Source organism: Ceratotherium simum, chromosome 24 (genome assembly GCF_057802395.1).
Source record: "Ceratotherium simum simum isolate JZ-2026a chromosome 24, ASM5780239v1, whole genome shotgun sequence".
In the NCBI taxonomy this organism is placed as follows: Eukaryota; Metazoa; Chordata; class Mammalia; order Perissodactyla; family Rhinocerotidae; genus Ceratotherium; species Ceratotherium simum.
In genome coordinates this window covers 48,195,571-48,214,383 of record NC_141923.1, presented here as the reverse complement: position 1 = coordinate 48,214,383, position 18,813 = coordinate 48,195,571, and the positions used below count along the sequence as shown (strand labels likewise).

The following is an 18,813-nucleotide window of genomic DNA, read 5'->3' as shown; positions in this document are numbered from 1 at the left end:
GTCCTCAAAAGTTTTTATTACATGATCCTTTCAGGCATTCACATTACATTTTCATCCTTTTTTCAAATTTTGATTCACAGAAGGCAGATTTTAGATGTTGTTGGCAATCTCTTCATTTCAAAATGGAGAACAGGCTTTAAATCATACGCCATTTTTGTCTTTAGTCTTCCAAGGTTAATATTTTGGTGGATCTGGGCAATGCAGAATTTTACATGCTTAGGGAAAAAGGTTTTCTCTTTGTTAGTCAAAAAATGTTCCCTATAGGCCGGCCCGGTTGCGCAAGCGGTTAAGTGCGCGCGGCCCGCTGTGGCGGCCTGCGGTTCGCAGGTTTGCATCCCGGGCGCGCACCGATGCATCGCTTCTTAAGCCATGCTGTGGCGGCATCCCATATAAAGTGGAGGAAGATGGGCACGGATGTTAGCCCAGGGCCAGTCTTCCTCAGCAAAACAAAAGAGGAGGATTGGCATGGATGTTAGCTCAGGGCTGGTCCTCCTCACACACACAAAAAACAAAACAAAACAAAACGACAAAAAAAAAATGTTCCCTATAATCTGTATACATATGAGAGAGAAATCTGTGCCCAAAATGGAATATATAACATTAAAACAGACTTTTGATTTTTTTTTTCTTTTTTTGGTCAGGGAGATTGGCCATGAGCTGATATCCACTGCCAATCCTCCTCTTTCTGCGAGGAAGATTATCCCAGAGCCAACATCTGTGCCCATCTTCCTCTACTTTGCATATGGGATGCCACCACAGCATGGCCTGATGAGCAATGCATAGATCTGTGCCCGGGATCTGAACCTGTGAACCCTGGACCACTGAAGCGCAGTGTGCAAACTTAACCACTACGCCACTGGGCTGGCCCCCAGACTTTTGAACTTTTAATGTTAATTTTAGCTTAGTGAAGACAATCAATTCAATATTGACTATAGTCAGTCTAACAGATTATTAAAAACAAAAGAATATGAAATAACATAGTTGGAACTTTTAGAATCAGCAGAGTGTCATTTAAACCTGTGTAGCTTATCTTCTACTTATCTTCTCTTTCTATACATGTTTTCCATGGTTTTAACCTGTGGTTCTCAGACTTGGTCGATTATCAGAATCATTTGAGGAATTAAATTAAAAGATAGATTTTTCAGATTTCTTCCTACACACTTAATAAACCACAGTCTCTGGAAATAGGGTCCAGAAATATGTATTTTTTAAAAAGTTCAGGTTATTATGGTGAAGCAAAATGCTCAGAAGTGACCACTAGTTCCCAATCAGTTTAAATTAGTAATCTCCAACAATATATTTTTTAAAGATTTTATTTATTTATTTATTCCCCCCCGCCCCCCCGCCCCAAAGCCCCAGTAGATTGTTGTATGTCATAGCTGCACATCCTTCTAGTTGCTGTATGTGGAACGCGGCCTCAGCACTGAGTAATGTCCTCAGAAAGCTATTGCCTCAGTAGTGGGGATAAATTATCCCCAAATTAAAGGCTGCTCTGACCACTCTAATAAAGCTCAGAAGAAAGCCTTGATTAGGATCAAACTAATTTGAAGTAACTTAACTGTGTACTAGAACAAAGCCCCACAATAGTAAAGGAATCCTACAAATCCAGCATACAACAGAAGGAAAACACAAACATGATGAGAAAGGAAATGGAAGATACAAAAAAAAACACCTAAACTGAACTTCTAGAGATGGAAAACACAATATCAGAAATGAAAAATATACCAAATGAGATCCACGGCAGATTAGACATTGCAGAAGAAAAGATCAATGAACTTCTTAAAGTTTATAACATAGCAATAGAACATATTCAATAACATAGCAATAGAAACCTAACAAGAGAAACCAAATGAAACACAGAGGAAAAAACTGAAAAGAAAGGGAACAGAGCTGTGTGACAATATCAAGCAGACTAACATACATGTAGTAGGGATTCCAGAAAAGGGGTAGGGTGAACAGAAAAAAAATTCAGAGAAATAAGAGCCAAACAGTTTTCAAATTTGATGAAAACTATAAACTCACAGTTTCTACAATCTCAACAAATCCTATGCAGAAGAAATATGAAGAAAACCACACCAAGACACACCACAATCAAATTGCAGAAAATTATCAATAAAGCCAGGGGGTGGGGCAGAGCTGCCAGAAAAACAGATGACATGTACAAGAAGAAAGACAAAAGTAACAGCAAACTTCTCACCAAAAACTATACAAGTGAAAGATAATGGAGTGACAAGTTTAAAGTTCTGAAAGAAAAAAAAATGCCAACCTAGGATTCTACATCCAGCAAAAATATCTTTCAAAAATGAGAGAGGAATACTTTTTTAGACAAAAGCTAAGAGAATTTATCACCAGTAGATCTGCAGTATGAGAAACATTAAAGTTCTTCAAGCAGAAGAACTTGATGGAAATTTCCATACTAGATGGAAATTTGAATCTACATAAAGGAATGAAGAACAACAAATGACAAATATCTGGTAAATATAAGACCTTTTTCCCTCACTTAAAGAAATCTCTTTTCAAAACCGACTACTTAAAAATATTTTGAAGGTTATAACACATGTAGAAGTACAATGTATAAAATAATAGCAAAAAGGCCGTGAGGGGGTAAATGGAAGTACACTAATAAGATTCTTTCACTCTACATGAAATGACAAAATAATTTTTGAAGCTAGACTGACAAGTTAAAGATGTATACTGAAAATCCTAGAGCAATCACACATACAAAAAAGTATAACTGAATTTCAGCCTTTGCTTAGGATGTAGAAAGCTGAAAGATTGTTGCTCCTACCCTTAAAACAAAAACACATTTAATTTGCAAAATTATGATTTTTCTTAAATCCTTCAGAGATCTGAGGTCACAGGGCAACTAACTAATATGATATTTAAGAACAGACAGGAAGAAACAAGACGTGAGCACTTGCTTACTGAGGGTAGACACCAGATGTCACATAAGCCAGTAAAAAGATCTCAGCTAAAATTTTTAACAAATTGCTAAAGGTCAAATGTGGGCTACAGTGAAAGTATAGAGGCCCTGGGTCTTCAGATACAAAGGGAAATTGCACCCCTCTGCACATTCTTCTCCAAAGATTTCACCAGGAACTCATGAGAAAAACAGGGGAAGGGTGAAAAACCTGAAGAAATATCCCTCAGTGGTGCAGGGCTAGGGAAGAGGCATAGCACCAGCTGTAGGAAATGAGTGAAGCCTTGCCTGGAACCTTCCTACCTCACCTATGGAACAAAAACCTTAAGCTGCTGCTAGAAGGGCAGCAAATGCTCCTGTGTTCAGGGCACAGATGAAGACTCATATCAGCTGGGAAAAGGCAATAGGAAAAACAAACTGCCCTTGGTGTAGGGGCAGGACACTGTCCTGGGTCTAGACCATGAGGCCTCCTATAGCTTGGGTAGGAGAATCACTGAGAAGGCCCCACTCTTAAGACTCAGAGACACCATGCCTAAGAATGAAGATGGATCAGAACAATAGAAATGTCCCTTCTCCATTCCTATTCCCACTATCGTCACCAATATAGCAAGCATTTAATCCACTGCAGGGGGGTGGGAAGAGCATGGAGAAAATCCCTCTAGCAAACCAAGCCCCATCTAAACACAAGGTAACGCTAGGGGAATTTGAAGCCTGTGGTGCACTGATAGTAACTATTGTAGTAACAAAACACAAACCCCAGCTCAACTCCCAACTAGACTGATCAACCTCCCACACTAAAGACCTAGCAAAAGACAAGCTGTGCCTATGTCTAGGCATAAATACTCTACTGTCCTACATAAGATGTACAGTTTTCAACAAAAAATTGAGACATACGAAAACCAAGAAGAAGAAAAAATAGAACAAACTATACTGTCAACAGGCAAAACAATCAACAGAACCAGATCATGTTCCAGATGTTGGAACTATTAGAGAATTTAAAATAACTATGATTAACATGCTAAAGGTTCTAGTAGAAAAGGTGGGCAACATGTATCATCAGATGGATAATTTCAGCACAGAGGTGGAAACTATAAGAAAGAATAAAAAATGCTAGAAATTAAAAACACAGAAAAAGAGATAATACCTTTGATGGGTTCATCAGTAGACTCAACACAGCTGTGGAAAGAATCAGTGAACCTGAAGATAAATCAATAGAAATCACCAAAACTGAAACACAAAGGAAAAAAAAGAGTGGTAGAAAAATTAAAAAACAGAACAGAGCATCCAAGAGCTGGTGGACAATATCAAATGATCTTTTATATATATATATATAAAATTGGAATCCAAAAAGCCCAGAGAACACTAACCAGGATAAATATGAAAAAAGTATCCCTAAAAGCTAATAATGGAAATAAAAGAGAATCATGCCAAATAATCTTAAAGAAGGAAGGAAAAGAGGGGAAAAAAGGAACAAAGAATAAATGGGACAAATACAAAACAAACAGCAGGATGGATGGTCAATTTAAACTCAAACAGCATTAATCATATTAAATGTGAATGGCCTAAAACACCAAATAAAATACAGAAATTGTCAGAATGGATTTTAAAAAACAACATCCAATAGATAGATAACGACACATACAGGTTTAAGAGTAAAAAGACAGGAAAAGATATATCATGCAAATACGAATCAAAAGAAAGTTGGAAGTAGCTAAACTGTATCAAAATAGACTTCAATACAATAAACCAGAGACAAAGGGGGACATTTCAAAATGATAAAGGCACTATTTCATCAAAAGTCTATACCAATCCCAAATGTGTACATATCTAATAACAGAGCTTCAAAACACATGAACAAAAACCAACAGAACTAAAAGAATAAATAAATAAATCCCCCCATGTAGTGGGGGACTATATCTTCCTTCTCAATAATTGCTAGAATGAGTAGACAGAAAATTAATAAGGATATAGAAGTTTTAAATTGGAAGTACAGAGCAGAAATAGGTAGGTGAAAGAAAAACAGAGATGAAATAAGACACCAATTTGTGGGCTGAAGGCTAGTTCCTCTAGAACCCCTTGAAATGCAACTTTGTACTGGCTGAACTGGTAATTCTCTGAGTCTAAGTGAAGACAACTCAAGATGAGGTAGCTTTAAGCCATTTAGACTGGAGGAATTAATGAACTAACTATTATCAACATGAGGTCTATAAAACCCTTGCAATCAGAATTATTTGGGATACTATTAAAAATGTAGATTCTGGCCAGCCCCGTGGCTTAGCGGTTAAGTGCTCGCGTTCGGATGCTGGCGGCCTGGGTTCGGAACCTGGGTGTGCACTGACGTACTGCTTCTCTGGCCATGCTGAGGCTGCGTCCACATACAGCAACTAGAAGGATGTGCAGCTATGACATACAACTATCTACTGGGGCTTTGGGGGAAAAAAAATAAATAAATAAAATTATTAAAAAAAAATGTAGATTCTGAGGCCCCAGGCTCAGATCTCTGAGGCCCCAGGCTCAGATCTCTTTAATCTCATCTCCAAGGGTGAGATCTGAGAATCTACATTTTTAACAATCTTCCCAGTGACTGTTAGGCTCAATGAAATCTGCGGAACTACTGGTCTAAGACAGGATGCCATTCCACAGGCAAGGGAACCCAGCAGAGGCTTTTCAGAGGCTAAGCAGTATTCCACCATCCTCACTTCACCTGGAAAGTCTTCATTTTGTTCAACCTCAAAGTTTTCAGGAGGAATTAAGGTCCCTGCAGTGTGATACTTCACTGTGATTCCCAGAACTCTCAGGGCGTGATTAAGCAGGTTTAAGATGAGCACATAGATGTGTATACGGGGCAGGGGGAGGGGGAGAATATGTGCGCATTATGTGTATATACGGTTATCAAACTTAGGCTGAAGTAATTTTGGTAGAGCATAGCCTCCTACTCTTTTTTTTCACAAATAAAACAGGTCAACCACACACTTTCTAATTTCCAGAAGCTAGGCTTCTAGTTCAAGAGCCAATATACCAGCTTGACTTAAATATAATAGCTAACACTTATTGAACCAGGTACTGTGCTAAGCACTCTACATATGTGTATTTCAATGGAATCTTCATAATAACTCTGTGAAGCAGAAATTATTATCCCCATTTACAAAGGAGAAACTGGACCACAGAGAGATTATAACCTGCCCAGTCATACAGCTATGGTAAATCAAGGATTCCAACTAAGCGAATTTGACAACAAAGATCTGTTCTCTGAGCCCACTTGGCTTTTATTGCCAATGCTGGATAAGGAATGGCTGCTTCAAATCCCTGGACTAAGGGTAGATTCATATTTGAAGCCAGATCTTGCGCTAGGTGCCACAACCTAGCTGCCATCCCTACCACTGTTGGTTCAACTGCTGGTCTATTAAGAGGAACCCCCGCAAAGTTTTCATGCTGAGGTCTCCACTGTAAGAGAAATTAGGGGCCATTTCTTTCTTGCCAACACGGCAGAAAACCAAGAACATTCCTGGCTCTGCCTCAACTGAAAATTGAGCAGTCTTTTAGAAAGCTGTACAGTTCTCTGTCGTATCAAAAATCCTGGTAGCTGGTAAAGATGTTCTAAACGAGCTTCTACGGTGGAGTTAGCACCTCCCACATCTGGTGATGGGATCTGCATACCAAAACAAGAAGATGCTGAGGAATTCAGAATGCTTGTATGGGAAAGAATTCCTCCTTTCCCACAGGTAGATGTATCAGAGACTGATGGGTGCACCCCTCTGGGGTCCAAGCCCGGAAGACTCACGACAGTACAGCTCTTTCTGGGGTCTGAAACACTAGGCAAAAATCAGTCACTGTTTCTCACAAGAGCAGGCAACAGTTATAGGGGTTCTAGGGCTGTGCCTAACTGAGAGTCAATTACCAAGATAGCAGCCAAGAAAATGCTGTCAGCATGGAGACTACAAATCAAAATAGGAGAGCTGAAAGCCAAGAATGTCAAGTGGATTATAAATTTGAAAGGATAGAAGATGCAGGAAAATGGAGAAATAGTAGCAGCTAACTGTTATATAGAACTTACTATACATCATGGGATGTTTCAAGATCTTTAAATATTTTAACTCATTTATTACAACAATCCCAGGAGGCAGGCACTATTATGCATATTTTACAGAAGAAGAAACTGAGGCACAGAGAATTTAAGTTGCCCAAAGTCACACAGATAGTATATGGCAGACCTGGGGTTTGGGCCCAGTCTGCCTCCAGTGGTTATTTATATTCATAGACACTACACAATGCTGCCTCTCTAGAAAAAATGGTATGAACTGAAATGGAGGCAGCAGAGATGAAACTGATGAGCTGAAGCAGGGTAAGAGTTGATTTGAAAACAAATGCTGTAAACCAGGTCCATCCTTTATGTTGTGCCCTACCATACACTTTGACAGGTTCTAGGTCTGACCATAAAAGACAGAATCCTGTCAGGCAATCAGAATTCCAAACAACTCAATCCAGTATTCCAGGATTAGGAACATTCACTATACACGAGGTACAGCTACACTCTTCTCCCCCACCAAAAAAGTGTAATAGATAATGCAGTTTACACCAAATAATGTAACAAGCTAAATAATAAACAGGTTAAAGAACAAACTGCAACTATATCCAAAAACATATTCTAACATATAAGGTCTCAATTTTTCTGGAAAGGCAAAGAGCAGAACCATAGGTAGTGGTGCTAATCTTTAAATAAGAAGAGTGAGTGTGGTTAGCTACAAAAGGAAAACGTCGAGCAAGGCGAGTATCTGCTCACGAGCCTTGCAGACGTGCACGCCTGTCTCATCTAGTACTGGCCATGTCCTAAGGGTTCATTTCAGCAGCGGACAGCTAGCATGGACGAGGGAGTGCCACTGAAAGTGCCTTCCTCATCTGAGTGGTCCCCACAATCTCTTTCAGGTAGACTCCCTCTCTCCAATGACTGTCTTTTGACTCACGGCAAAGATTTTGTTTCCCAAAGTATAAACAAACTTGGGGGTACTTAATGGTAAAATATATACCAGAGGTTAAAATGCAAGTTTTACTGAAGGTCTAGGTGGGTGAATCAGGTGGACATGAGACACCCTGGGCCTATCTAGAAGCAATTCTATCAAATGGGAAGAAAACAATGTATTCAGTCAATAAAACACTAACTAAAAGTTGATTATTTGTAATAAATAGTAAAATACAAGGTGGGATTGCTCTAACTATGTATATCAAGGCTCAGAAGTAATTCCAACTCTGCTCCCTGGACACCATCAAAAGTTACTGAGCAGTACATTCCATGGCATAGGATTTAGAAGTCTTACGTTTTAGCATACTCATCCAGTTCTTGGTCCCTGCCACGTGTCTCAAGGGCTACCCTGCATCACTGTTCAGAATGATGGTTCACTGAGAAGCAGCTAAAGGAGGAGTTAGTAAAGTAAGAGAGATTTCCATTCATATAGTTAAAATTATACTCTAGCAAATAAAAGTTTAACTCTCAACTATTTGGAAGAGCCATCTATTCAGATGGAATTTATATTTCTCTAAGGTTTCCAGATATCTGAGGTTTTGGGGTATAGAAATACCAATACAATGTAATTTCCAAAGCCTGGCTTGGCCCCCAACAATCATTCAACAGAATTTATTTGAAAAAACAGTGTTAATGATTATAAAGATTATCTATAATTTTATTTATTTATTTATTTATTTTTCCCCCAAAGCCCCAGTAGATAGTTGTACGTCATAGCTGCAGGTCCTTCTAGTTGCTATATGTGGGACGCGGCCTCAGCATGGCCGGAGAAGCAGTGCGTCGGTGCGCGCCCCGGATCCGAACCCGGGCCGCCAGCAGCGGAGCGCGCTCACTTAACCGCTAAGCCACGGGGCCGGCCCATAAAGATTATCTAGATATAGCTTAATGTAATAAGATATTAGAACAAATATTAATGAGTATATAGCTTATTCTTGTTGTATGGCAATCTGGCAAAATTAGAAAGCCGTACATAAAGCAGAATTACTTTTATACAATCATACCAATATTTCTACCGTTTTTCTTTAGTTCTCTGGCACAGGCAATTCCGACTTTGCACCACCTTGAATTTCACTTGTCCCTAAACGAGGGGTATCAAAAAGTATCTGTACTATGCTTTTCATCCCATTAACCCACTCACTTGCCAGTGATTCAACATCTTCTGTGGGCACAATTTCCCTTTACCAAGGCAGGTGCAAAAGAGCAGAACTGTAGGTAATACATAGTGGCTATAAACAATGTTTTTCCTTGTTTTATTTTTTTTAGCTGAGGAAGACTCACCCTGAGCTAACATCCGTTACCAATCTTCCTCTTTTTTCACTTGAGGAAGATTAGCCCTGAGCTAACATCTGCACCAATCCTCCTCCATTTTGTATGTGGGATGCCACCACAGCATAGCTGGTGAGTGAAGTAGGTCCATGCCTGGGATCTGAACCCACAAAGCTTAAGTGGAGTGTGTGGAACTTTAACTACTTGGCCACGGGGCCAGGCCCTCTTGTTTTATTTTTTAATTGAGGAATTAAATTTAGTAAATTTCCTCAATATTTAATTTAGAAATGTATTGTGGCAAAAAAGAAGAGACTGTCTATATCTTTTATCAGTATTGAAGCTTCTCTTGATAACACCCACAGTTTAAATCTCATCACACTCATGAAAAGATCAAGGTCTTTGACCAGATCAGGGATTCTAGAACTGCCTACTTCCCCGTGTCTTCCGCCAATAATCTTCATCTTGGGCTTCCTGTGAATACGCTGCCTATTTCCCTCTTTCCTTTCTACCCCCTGCTCTCCTCACCAAGCGTCCATAACTCTCAGGATTCCACGACCAGCACATGCAGCTTTTTTCTTGCTCTCTACAGAAGAGGATCAGCCCTAGGGTTCCAGGCATCAAAGATCTTAGTAAAGTAGAAACTATAGGGCATGATGTGGAGATAAAAGACCCAGGAAATAAAATTTGGAAGAGGGAAGAGTACAAAAGGTCTCTTTTATGACAAAATAGTAAAGGAAGAAAGAAAAGAAGAGGGGGTGACAGATGGAGGAAAGAAAAATGTACCAATCACTCTGAACATTTATATAAAGCACCTGCACAACATGCATTCTCACATTTGAGCCATACAGAAACAAAGTGGATCAATAGTTGATATTAGATCAGTTTTTAAACTAAGAGTACAATGCAAAGGGAAAGAAAAGTCCTGAACCCCTTGGTCAAGTAGTGCCAAGCCCTGCTCGCCATACATACCACTCACTAGTCATTCATATCTCTGTGCTGTTTCAGTAGGTCACTGAAAAATACAGTCTAAAGCAAGCTTGATCTAGAACAGGCTTCTCAGAAGACTTCTGCCAGAATTATGCAAACCTGAGCAGCCAGGGTTCCAATGCAGCCCAAGACTGCTTTCCAGGCTGGGCTAGTGAGAGATAATGCAGTTAAAGAGAGTAAAAAATAAAAGTCTCCAATGCTTTTTCAGTCAGTCATGTCAATGCCTGGTCTCTATTCCCTATAGTTCTGCTTTATTGGAGGCAGAAACTGATCAAGAAAGAATATCTTCTACCAGCTTGGACTCCATTACTTTCCCATGATGCCCTATGCCTCATAAAGGATTATTAACTATTAAGGTTATTAACCCCTGGATGAAAAAGATGTAACAGATGGTTACAGCTACACCAAGTTAATAATCACATAATTTGGGTACTTGCAGAAGCAGCACTAATTTTTCTACCTCATTTTATTGGGAATATTATTTTCTCTTCAATATATCATGAAGACTGGTTAATTTCTACAGTGTCTGACACTGCAAATGGTTTGGAATTATACTAATGCAAGTAGACCTTATAAGTACATCAGATAGGGGGAAGGAAGGGGAAGAAAGCTGTGGCTTATAGTTAATGACTGCTTCTGGAAACTACACACTCATATAAATATTTGGTCAATTAAATAAGTTTATTAATTTAGTCAATGAATGGAAATTACATACTCTCTAGTTCATACTGCACACACCACTACCATCAGAACTGCTATGAGACTATTCTAAACTCATCCAATATCTCTGTAGTGTTCCATATGCCTTCCTATAGCTATTACTACATGCTTTGGCCACTTTCTTGCTATTATTCTTTACACACATTCTTTTACCTGTGATGAGGTACAGGCCAATAACAACAAACCCTGGGTACTAGACAATTTTGCACTGGCCAGCCTTATTAACCTTCACATGAGTTCTATGAGTAAGTATACTGTCTTCTGAGGTTCACACAGATATAGTTAACACCTCGTACTTCATGCCAACCATTGTTCTAAGGATGTTATATATTAATTCTCCAAACAAGCCTATGAGGCTACAAGCAGCTTAGGAAGAACACAGGGAGCGAGGGAGTTCACTTAGCCATTACTCAGCAATGATGTTTTTATCCAAAATGTCTACATGCAGTCAGAACAATATCTAAAAAACAATAAAACAAAAACAAATTTCCTATAATTAACACTTTTTTCATATGTAATAATATTGGCTTCCTATCTATAGAAGATAAATTCTGTTCCCCTTCTGGTTCATGTACCCCAAATTGGTTCAAATTTTATCTGCCAGTAAGAGTTCAAAAAGAAGAGTAAATTTAAATTAACATCTTTCTTTTAGACTAAGCATACCTAACTAGTTGGCTGCAACACTCAGATGCAGTGGGCTCAATGAGGTCACAAAAGTCTAAATGGCCACTGGAACCGTACCACCATTCTATGTAGGAATTTGTTGAGGCTTTTTTTTTTTTTTAACCTTTCATTACCACTATTCAGAAAGTTTCCAGAAAGGTTAAAAAAAGAAAAGTAAAATGGAAAGAAGCTCAAAATCTCCAAAGTATCGTAAGAGTCCTCCCATTTGAAGAAAGGCTGAAGAGCATATACCAGGACTGAACCCTCCTGAGAAGGTGTGAAAACTTATATAACACACAGAGACCTGAAGAAGCAATTAGAGCAAAGCCACATGGGATTTTGTGAGAAGTGGTAAATTATGGACAAAAAGCAGCACAGTCAGGCATCACTCAACAATGGGGACGCATCCTGAGAAACGCATTGTTAGGTGATTTCGTCCCTGTGTGAACATCATAGAGTACTTACACACACCTAGATGGTGTAGCCCACTACACACCTAGGCTACAAAGTACTAATCTTATGGGACATCCGTCGAATAGGCGGTCCATCATACAGTCTGTCACTGACCAAAACGTCGTTAAGCGGTGCATGACTGTAGTGCATTTTCATTGTAGCTCATATGAGGGCCTGGGACACCCACAGGATTGTACCTTGTAGAAAACTATTTAGAAAATGCTAAAATGGAATCAAAATAGGTGTTGCTCTTGTGATAGTTAATGCAAATTAATTTATAAGCTATAATTGGTCTACTGGCTATCTGCTTTAGGAAAAAGAAGATTCAAGAAGACCAAGTTCTCATTTCCTTTCAGGTTAACTTCTGTAGGCCCTCACTGTTTCTCACTTGATTTATCACACTAGCATTCTAATAATATTCTCCAACTCTCTAATTCAAGCTTTGTGTTGTCACTAATCATGGCTCTCCGACAATCGGAGGATAAAGTCTAAATCCTTAGCACTGCATCTCCACCTTTGTTCCTTTTCTAGCTACTCTCCCAAACGCACCATTCACAGGCAGGTGCTCCCTTCACAATCTCCTCCTATTCCTGACCAAACACCTCTGTCTCTGTGGTGTTCAAAACCCAAACCTGCCCTGTGTGTCTTGGCCCCTGCAGATGCAGCCCTAATTTCCTCAAAATGCCATGCAGTTTCATGCTTCTGTGTCCTTGCATATATGTTACCCCACCTGGCTGGAATGCCTTTCCCTCCATCTCCCCATTTCTTAAGGCTGAGTAAACTCATCCTTTAGAATTCAGTCTTACATGATGTGGAAAGCTTTCCTGACACCCTTGTCCTTGGGTGGGTCAGGCGCTCTCTGGACACTGCACTGTCTTCCCCCACTAGACCATGGACTGCTTCACCACTTTCTGAGTGACCTTGAACAAGTTCATTAATCTCACTGAGCCTGTTTCTTCATACACAGAATGTCAGCATTAATTTGATATCACTATGACATAATGGATGTAAAAAATCACTTTGTAAACAGTTAAGCACTGTGCAAGCATCATAAACCAGAAAAGCACACAGTATTCTAGGTGAACATACTTCGGCTGATCTAACAGTAAGATTTATCTCTGGGTTTCCAGGCCCCTCTCCAAGAACGCCCTGCATTTTATCCAACTTTCTGGCTCCACTAAATCCTTTTGCTTCTATCTTCAAAGGAAAAAAAAACTATAGTGATGTCTAGGTCATCTGAAGACTAAGTGGGAAGCTCCCGAAGGGTAGGGATTGTCCTTTTTTCCACCTTTCCTAATGCCTTCACAAGAGTACCGTGTTATGCACATACAAATACCCAGTAAAAATGAAAGAGATGAATGAATAGACGAATGAGTAAGTGAATACAAGCATATTCTGTTCTTAGTGAGCTTATAATTAAAAGGAGTGAGTGATGTGACAGATCCTATATGAATCTGGCCTTGTGAAAATGGTAACAAACGCCTTCAATGTCATCTTCAAGTGTAGTAAGAAATTAAATTTCCTGCTATGCTTACTTGGTGGTTTGATACAAGTTGTAATTGCTATCTCAGTGACTCATGCTTAACACATGAATGTTTTAACATTATCAGCGTCACATGCAATTCAACACCTATTTATTGAATATTTACTGCATTAGTTCCTATGAGAGATGGAAGATAAAGATGATGGACTTTGCCCATAAGATGCTAAACATATAGAAAGTCATTAATACATATAATTAATACAAGACAGAATGTTGTAAGATGTATGGAAGACCTAAGGCTAGTGACAATCAATGAAGACATTTGATTTAGGACACTGGGCCCATAAAAATTAAAACTGTATATTACAAATTACTGGTGGCCAATAGCTTCTGTTACCATACAATATCTATTACATATATAGAATCTATTACACATACAATAGATAGAATCTATTATATATAGAATATCTACTATACATTACATATAATAACACTTCTTGCATGCAACGGCAGATATCTGACCGCCTTCCTCCTTAATCTAACTTAATTGCAAACCTAACTGTGTTGTTGTCTAATGAATAAGGACCCATTGTTAACACTTACATCACACATGTGTGCCAAGGACAGTTCCAACCCTTCAGGTATATTATCTCATTTAATCTCCACAACAACCGAACAAATGAGATACAATTATCCCTGTTTTACAGATGAGAAACCAAGGCATAAGCCTTGTAAGGTTAAGAGGCAAAAATGCGAAGATGTAATCAAGGACCTAAGGGACGAAACGCGTACTCCACAGAGAGGGTGCGCGAACCCATTCGCCAGAACCGTTTCACGCAGTGCTTTCCACCTCTCCGGAACGCATCCGGTGGGAACAACCTATCTCCTTTCCTTTCCAGCCAGGGATTAATTTTCTTTTCCCGAGTCCGTAACTGAACTGTTGATTCTCGTGCAGATCCTCTCCGACACTCTCACTCCGGAGGACAGGCTGTTACTTAAATCAGAGGCCGTTCAGGATAAACGAGACCGAATCAGATCCCCGGGAGGACGCGGCTGGGGTAGGACCACGAAATTAAACCTTTTGGACTGGCCCTCGCTCCTGGATCACCTCCAGGGATGGCAGCAGCACCCGCCTCACCAGGAGGCGCTGCCCCGGCCGTATCCGCTCCTCCTGCCCCCAGGCAGCTTGGGTTCTGCCATCTGCTCATTCATCCACCTGCCGGCGCTGCCCGCACAATCTGCGTCCCGCCGCGAGCCAACGCGGGCCTCAGCGTCTCCCAGAGCCCCGGCGCGTGTCGGCCCGCCCCCGCCCCCGCCCGGCTACTCACGGTTCCAGTACACCGGGTAGCACTCTCCTTGGGTCACATCCACCTCGTAGAGGCCGCCGCGCACGCACACCCGCTCGACGTGGACCAGCTCCTCCCGCGCGGGCTCGCGCCCCGCCGCGCGCGGGCAGAAGCCGCAGCCGCGCTCCTCGCCGCCGTCCTCCCCGGGGCTGGAGGCCCGGCCGCACGCGCGGGCGCCGCGCGGCTCTTCGGCCTGGGGCCGGCCGCCAGTGGCCTGCAGCAGCGTCCGGAAGGCGAGCTCGATGCGGAGCGAGTCGTAGCCGATGAAGGGCTTCCAGGTCTTCTTGTCCTCCCTGAAGAACCAGCGCACCTCCTCCGGGCCCAGCTCCGTCACGACCTCGTAGCGGTGCCGGGCGGCCGCGCCGCCGGGCCGCGGCCGCCGCCTCTCCGCAGGCCCCCCGCCCGCCGCCCCGCCGTCCCCCGGGCTCGACGGCGCCAGCGGCGGCGGGTGCAGCGACGAGGGGCCGCCGCTCTCGCCCTCGCTGTAGAAGCTCAGCGAGGAGCCCGACTCGGCCGGGCTGAAGTCGTAGTCGTCGTCGCCAAGGCCGGGGTCCCCGCGCAGCAGGGCCAGCGGCACCTCGCCGTCGCCCGGGTCCCCGCCGGGCAGGCGGTCGAAGCAGCAGACGCCGCCGCCGAACGCCGGCTCCGCGTCCGCGCCCCGCGCCCAGGCGCCGCCGCCCCGGCCGTTATGCTCGGGCCTCCGCGGGGACCCGCGGCCCGGGTAGTTCATGGCGCGCAGACCCGCCGGCCGGCCGCCCGGCCCCGCGCGCGCCGGGGACCCTAGCGCTTCCGCCACACGCACGCCGCGCCCGCTCCGCCGGGAGTTCTCATCGCCAACCCCGGCCCGGCGGCGCCCCGCCCCCTATTGTCACGCGGCCCGCAGTGGGCGGCCCCGCCCCGGAAGCCCGGCCCCGCCGCCCCGCCCCTCCGGCCGGCGTGGGGGTCGGCGCCGACGCGCGGCCGTCCCCGGTGCCTGCGGCTCTGCCGCCTCTCTCGCTTCCACCTGTGCGGCCGCTTGGGTCCCGCCGGTCTGGGTTCAGAGCCCAGAGGGAGAGGCGCTGTCTCGCGCATCCTGGCGTGAGCCCAAAGGCTTGAGCCGCAAGTCGAGGGGGGCCCGGAAGTCGGGTACCCCTGGCGTTCCTTCTGTGACCTCAGGCCCTCCTGCGGCCTAAGCTGGACCTTCTCGCTCACCTAGTTCTGGTCCCTCCAGAATTGCGCGCTCCACCCCGTGCTGCCGATTCCTAACGTTAGCGTCACCACTCCCACTCAGAAACCCAAGTCTAAACTTCCCTCATATGCCAGCTCATTATGGCTTATCTTTCATAGTTATTTCCTGTTTTCTCACCCTCATTGTAAGGGCCTTGATGGAGACCAAGTCTATATGTCTCAACCTCTCCCACACAGTGAGTGCACAATCAATGTTGATTATAGTGATAGCAAGTCGAGCCAGTTGTGATAGATTGTTGAAAGCCAGAAAATAACTAGGTTCTAGATTTAGCTTTCCTCATAACCGCAGGGGAGCCGCTTGATCTCCTTGATCTTTTTGGTTTCCTCATCTGTAAGATGAAGTGATTATTGGACCGGATACCCTCTCTCTCAAGTCTATTCCAGTAATGAAATTCTGTGACCTTCAAGGTTTTTTCCTGTTCTTCATTCATCTCTGATTCTGTAGCTCACTTTCTGGGATCAGGTTCAACGCTGAGGCTCCATGATGTGGTTCTTTTATATTAGAAAAAAGTTTTGTTTTATAAGCCCATCACTCTATGTTGAGAATCCAGAGAAAAACGATCTCCAACCTCGGTGTTCTCAATTCAAGATCAGACAATCTTCGCGGTTTCCTTTACTCCCTTTGTGGTGGAATCAGATTGGTAGGGCAGTTTCTCTTGCTCTTGGGATCTAACCTGTCAGAGATTGTCACTATTTAAAGCAGGACTGTCTCTATCTTGTACAGTGCCTTTATACGAGTTTTTAAAAAGGGTATTGCTTTCTGTCGGCAGATACAAAGCAGTGTTAGGGTTCAAGGCTTGGTAAGTAGAGCATAGGCTGGATTTCTGCCCCAATTTGTGCCCTTGCCCTGGTGATAATCCTGTGTAGTGAACAACTTGCCCAACTGGACACTGCAGCCCTGGTTCAAAGCATCTAAGATGAGAGCCTCCATTTCTATTTATACTGCTTTCTGAGTACCTCCTTTTCAATTTCTTCTCCAGTCTTTCTATTGACCACGTGCAGAAATTGGATATGACCTTTGCTCTATTTACTACGCATGAAACCATTCATTCCACAGTGCTTTGATGGGCACCTACGGGCCAGGCCTCTGTGCTTAGTTCCAATACAGAAGCGAATGGGAGAGACTCAGTTCCTTCTTCAAGGACCTTATTGCCTAGTGGGGGATACAGACAAGTAAACAGATACATTATAGTACAGAGTGAAAAGTACCATAAAGGGGATTTAAAATAAGGGATATCATAACATTTAAAATATCTCTATTCCTTTAGGTTTCTTGATGGAAGTTATCTGGTCAGATTATTTTAGCTAAATGTTAACTCTTAAGGACAGTTCAATTCCCATTAATGAATATTATCCTCTGTAAAAGAAAAAAAAATTACTCCTTGCCCTGTATTGAATGAATGTTTTTATTGTTTAAATGTTGTGCTTATTAGGTTATATTGAGAAGATTATGCTCTTGTGGTCCGTTGCGTAAGGCCACACTCTTTTAGGTAGCATGATCTTTCTTGAAGAAGGTGTCAGTCCTCATAGATGATGAAAAAAACCACAATCCAGTTGGCAGAAGGGAAGCCCAGATTCTCTCCTGACCTTGCTGTCTTGGTTTAGTCCTTCGTGAGGGGAGATACCACTCAGTATCTGTAGGGGTTGAGCTTGCTTCTGTCCCTTGGAAGTGAGCTAGAACTAGAAGGACAGACCCGTGTAGCAGGCCCCAGGCTGCCAGTGAGTAAAGATATTTGAAAGTGTGATATCTAATTTCACATGACTGTATGTGTTTCCTTGTTATTCTTAGCCGTGTCAAGGCAAAGGCCATGAACTTTGTTTTCTCTTTTTTAAAAAGTCCTTTGGGCCGGCCCCGTGGCTTAGTGGTTGGGTGCGGGCGCTCTGCTGCTGGCGGCCTGGGTTTGATCCCGGGTGCGCACCGACGCACTGCTTCTCTGGCTGTGCTGAGGCCGAGTCCCACAGGTAGCAACTAGAAGGATGTGCAGCTATGACATACAACTATCTACTGGGGCTTTGGGGGAAAAATAAATAAATAAAATTAAAAATTAAAAAGTCCTTTATCTGATTCTTCCCGCTACTACCCTCCTACTTTTGCTTTCTAGAGCGTCTTTTCAGGTCATGATATCCTGAGAAGTGGGGGAAGAGTTCCTCTATTCTGGTCCTCACCTGCTGGAAGAGGTGTCAGGTGGTTCCTCACCACTCTACATCATTATCGTATGCAATTGACACAGCAGTATGTGAACTTCCCTTGTTGTATGTAAAGCGTTATATTGTATTTTAATAATTACCTAAGACTGAGCCTCCTTCACATAAGCCTGTGTGATTGATTCAGACTTCTGGCATTTGTGGACCTGTGCTGCTGCAATAACCACGTGGATGTGGAAGCAAGCCTGAGGGAGTGCTTGTTGATGTGGGAGAGAAAAAGAGGCAAAGCCAGCTGGTCTGTGCAGTAGAGGACTGAAGCAGCTTGTCTGCGCATCTACCGTCCTCCCTTCCCCATCAAGCATATAGCAGAGGCGGTCTAGCAACAAGGGCCATCTTCCCTTCCACATCTCTCAAAAGTTGCGTGGTGCAATTTTGCGCCACCTTTCCCTTTTCTTCTCTTTTAAAGGTTGTTCTTGTTTATTTATTTATTTTTTTTTAAAGATTTTATTTATTTTATTTTTTCCCCCCAAAGCCCCAGTAGATAGTTGTATGTCATAGCTGCACATCCTTCTAGTTGCTGTATGTG

The 18,813-nt window shown here is 42.8% G+C and overlaps 1 protein-coding gene across 9 annotated transcripts in view; it reads right to left on the bottom strand.

Moving 5' to 3' along the window:
• DDHD1 (DDHD domain containing 1) overlaps positions 1-15,644 on the bottom strand; it is a 107,070-nt gene extending 91,426 nt beyond the window's left edge. For 6 of the 9 annotated variants that reach the window (XR_015556194.1, XR_015556195.1, XM_014784257.2 and 3 more), the window contains exon 1: positions 14,838-15,643. Coding sequence is in view for 7 of the 9 variants with exons in the window: in XM_014784257.2 (XP_014639743.2) it covers positions 14,838-15,585 (748 nt within the window). In the remaining 2 variants the exon portion in view is untranslated. Of the gene's footprint in view, positions 1-14,837 lie in introns of all 9 variants that reach the window. The other 3 variants (XM_087448515.1, XM_087448516.1, XM_014784259.2) reach the window with 2 other exon arrangements.
• Positions 15,645-18,813: the final 3,169 nt, after the last annotated feature.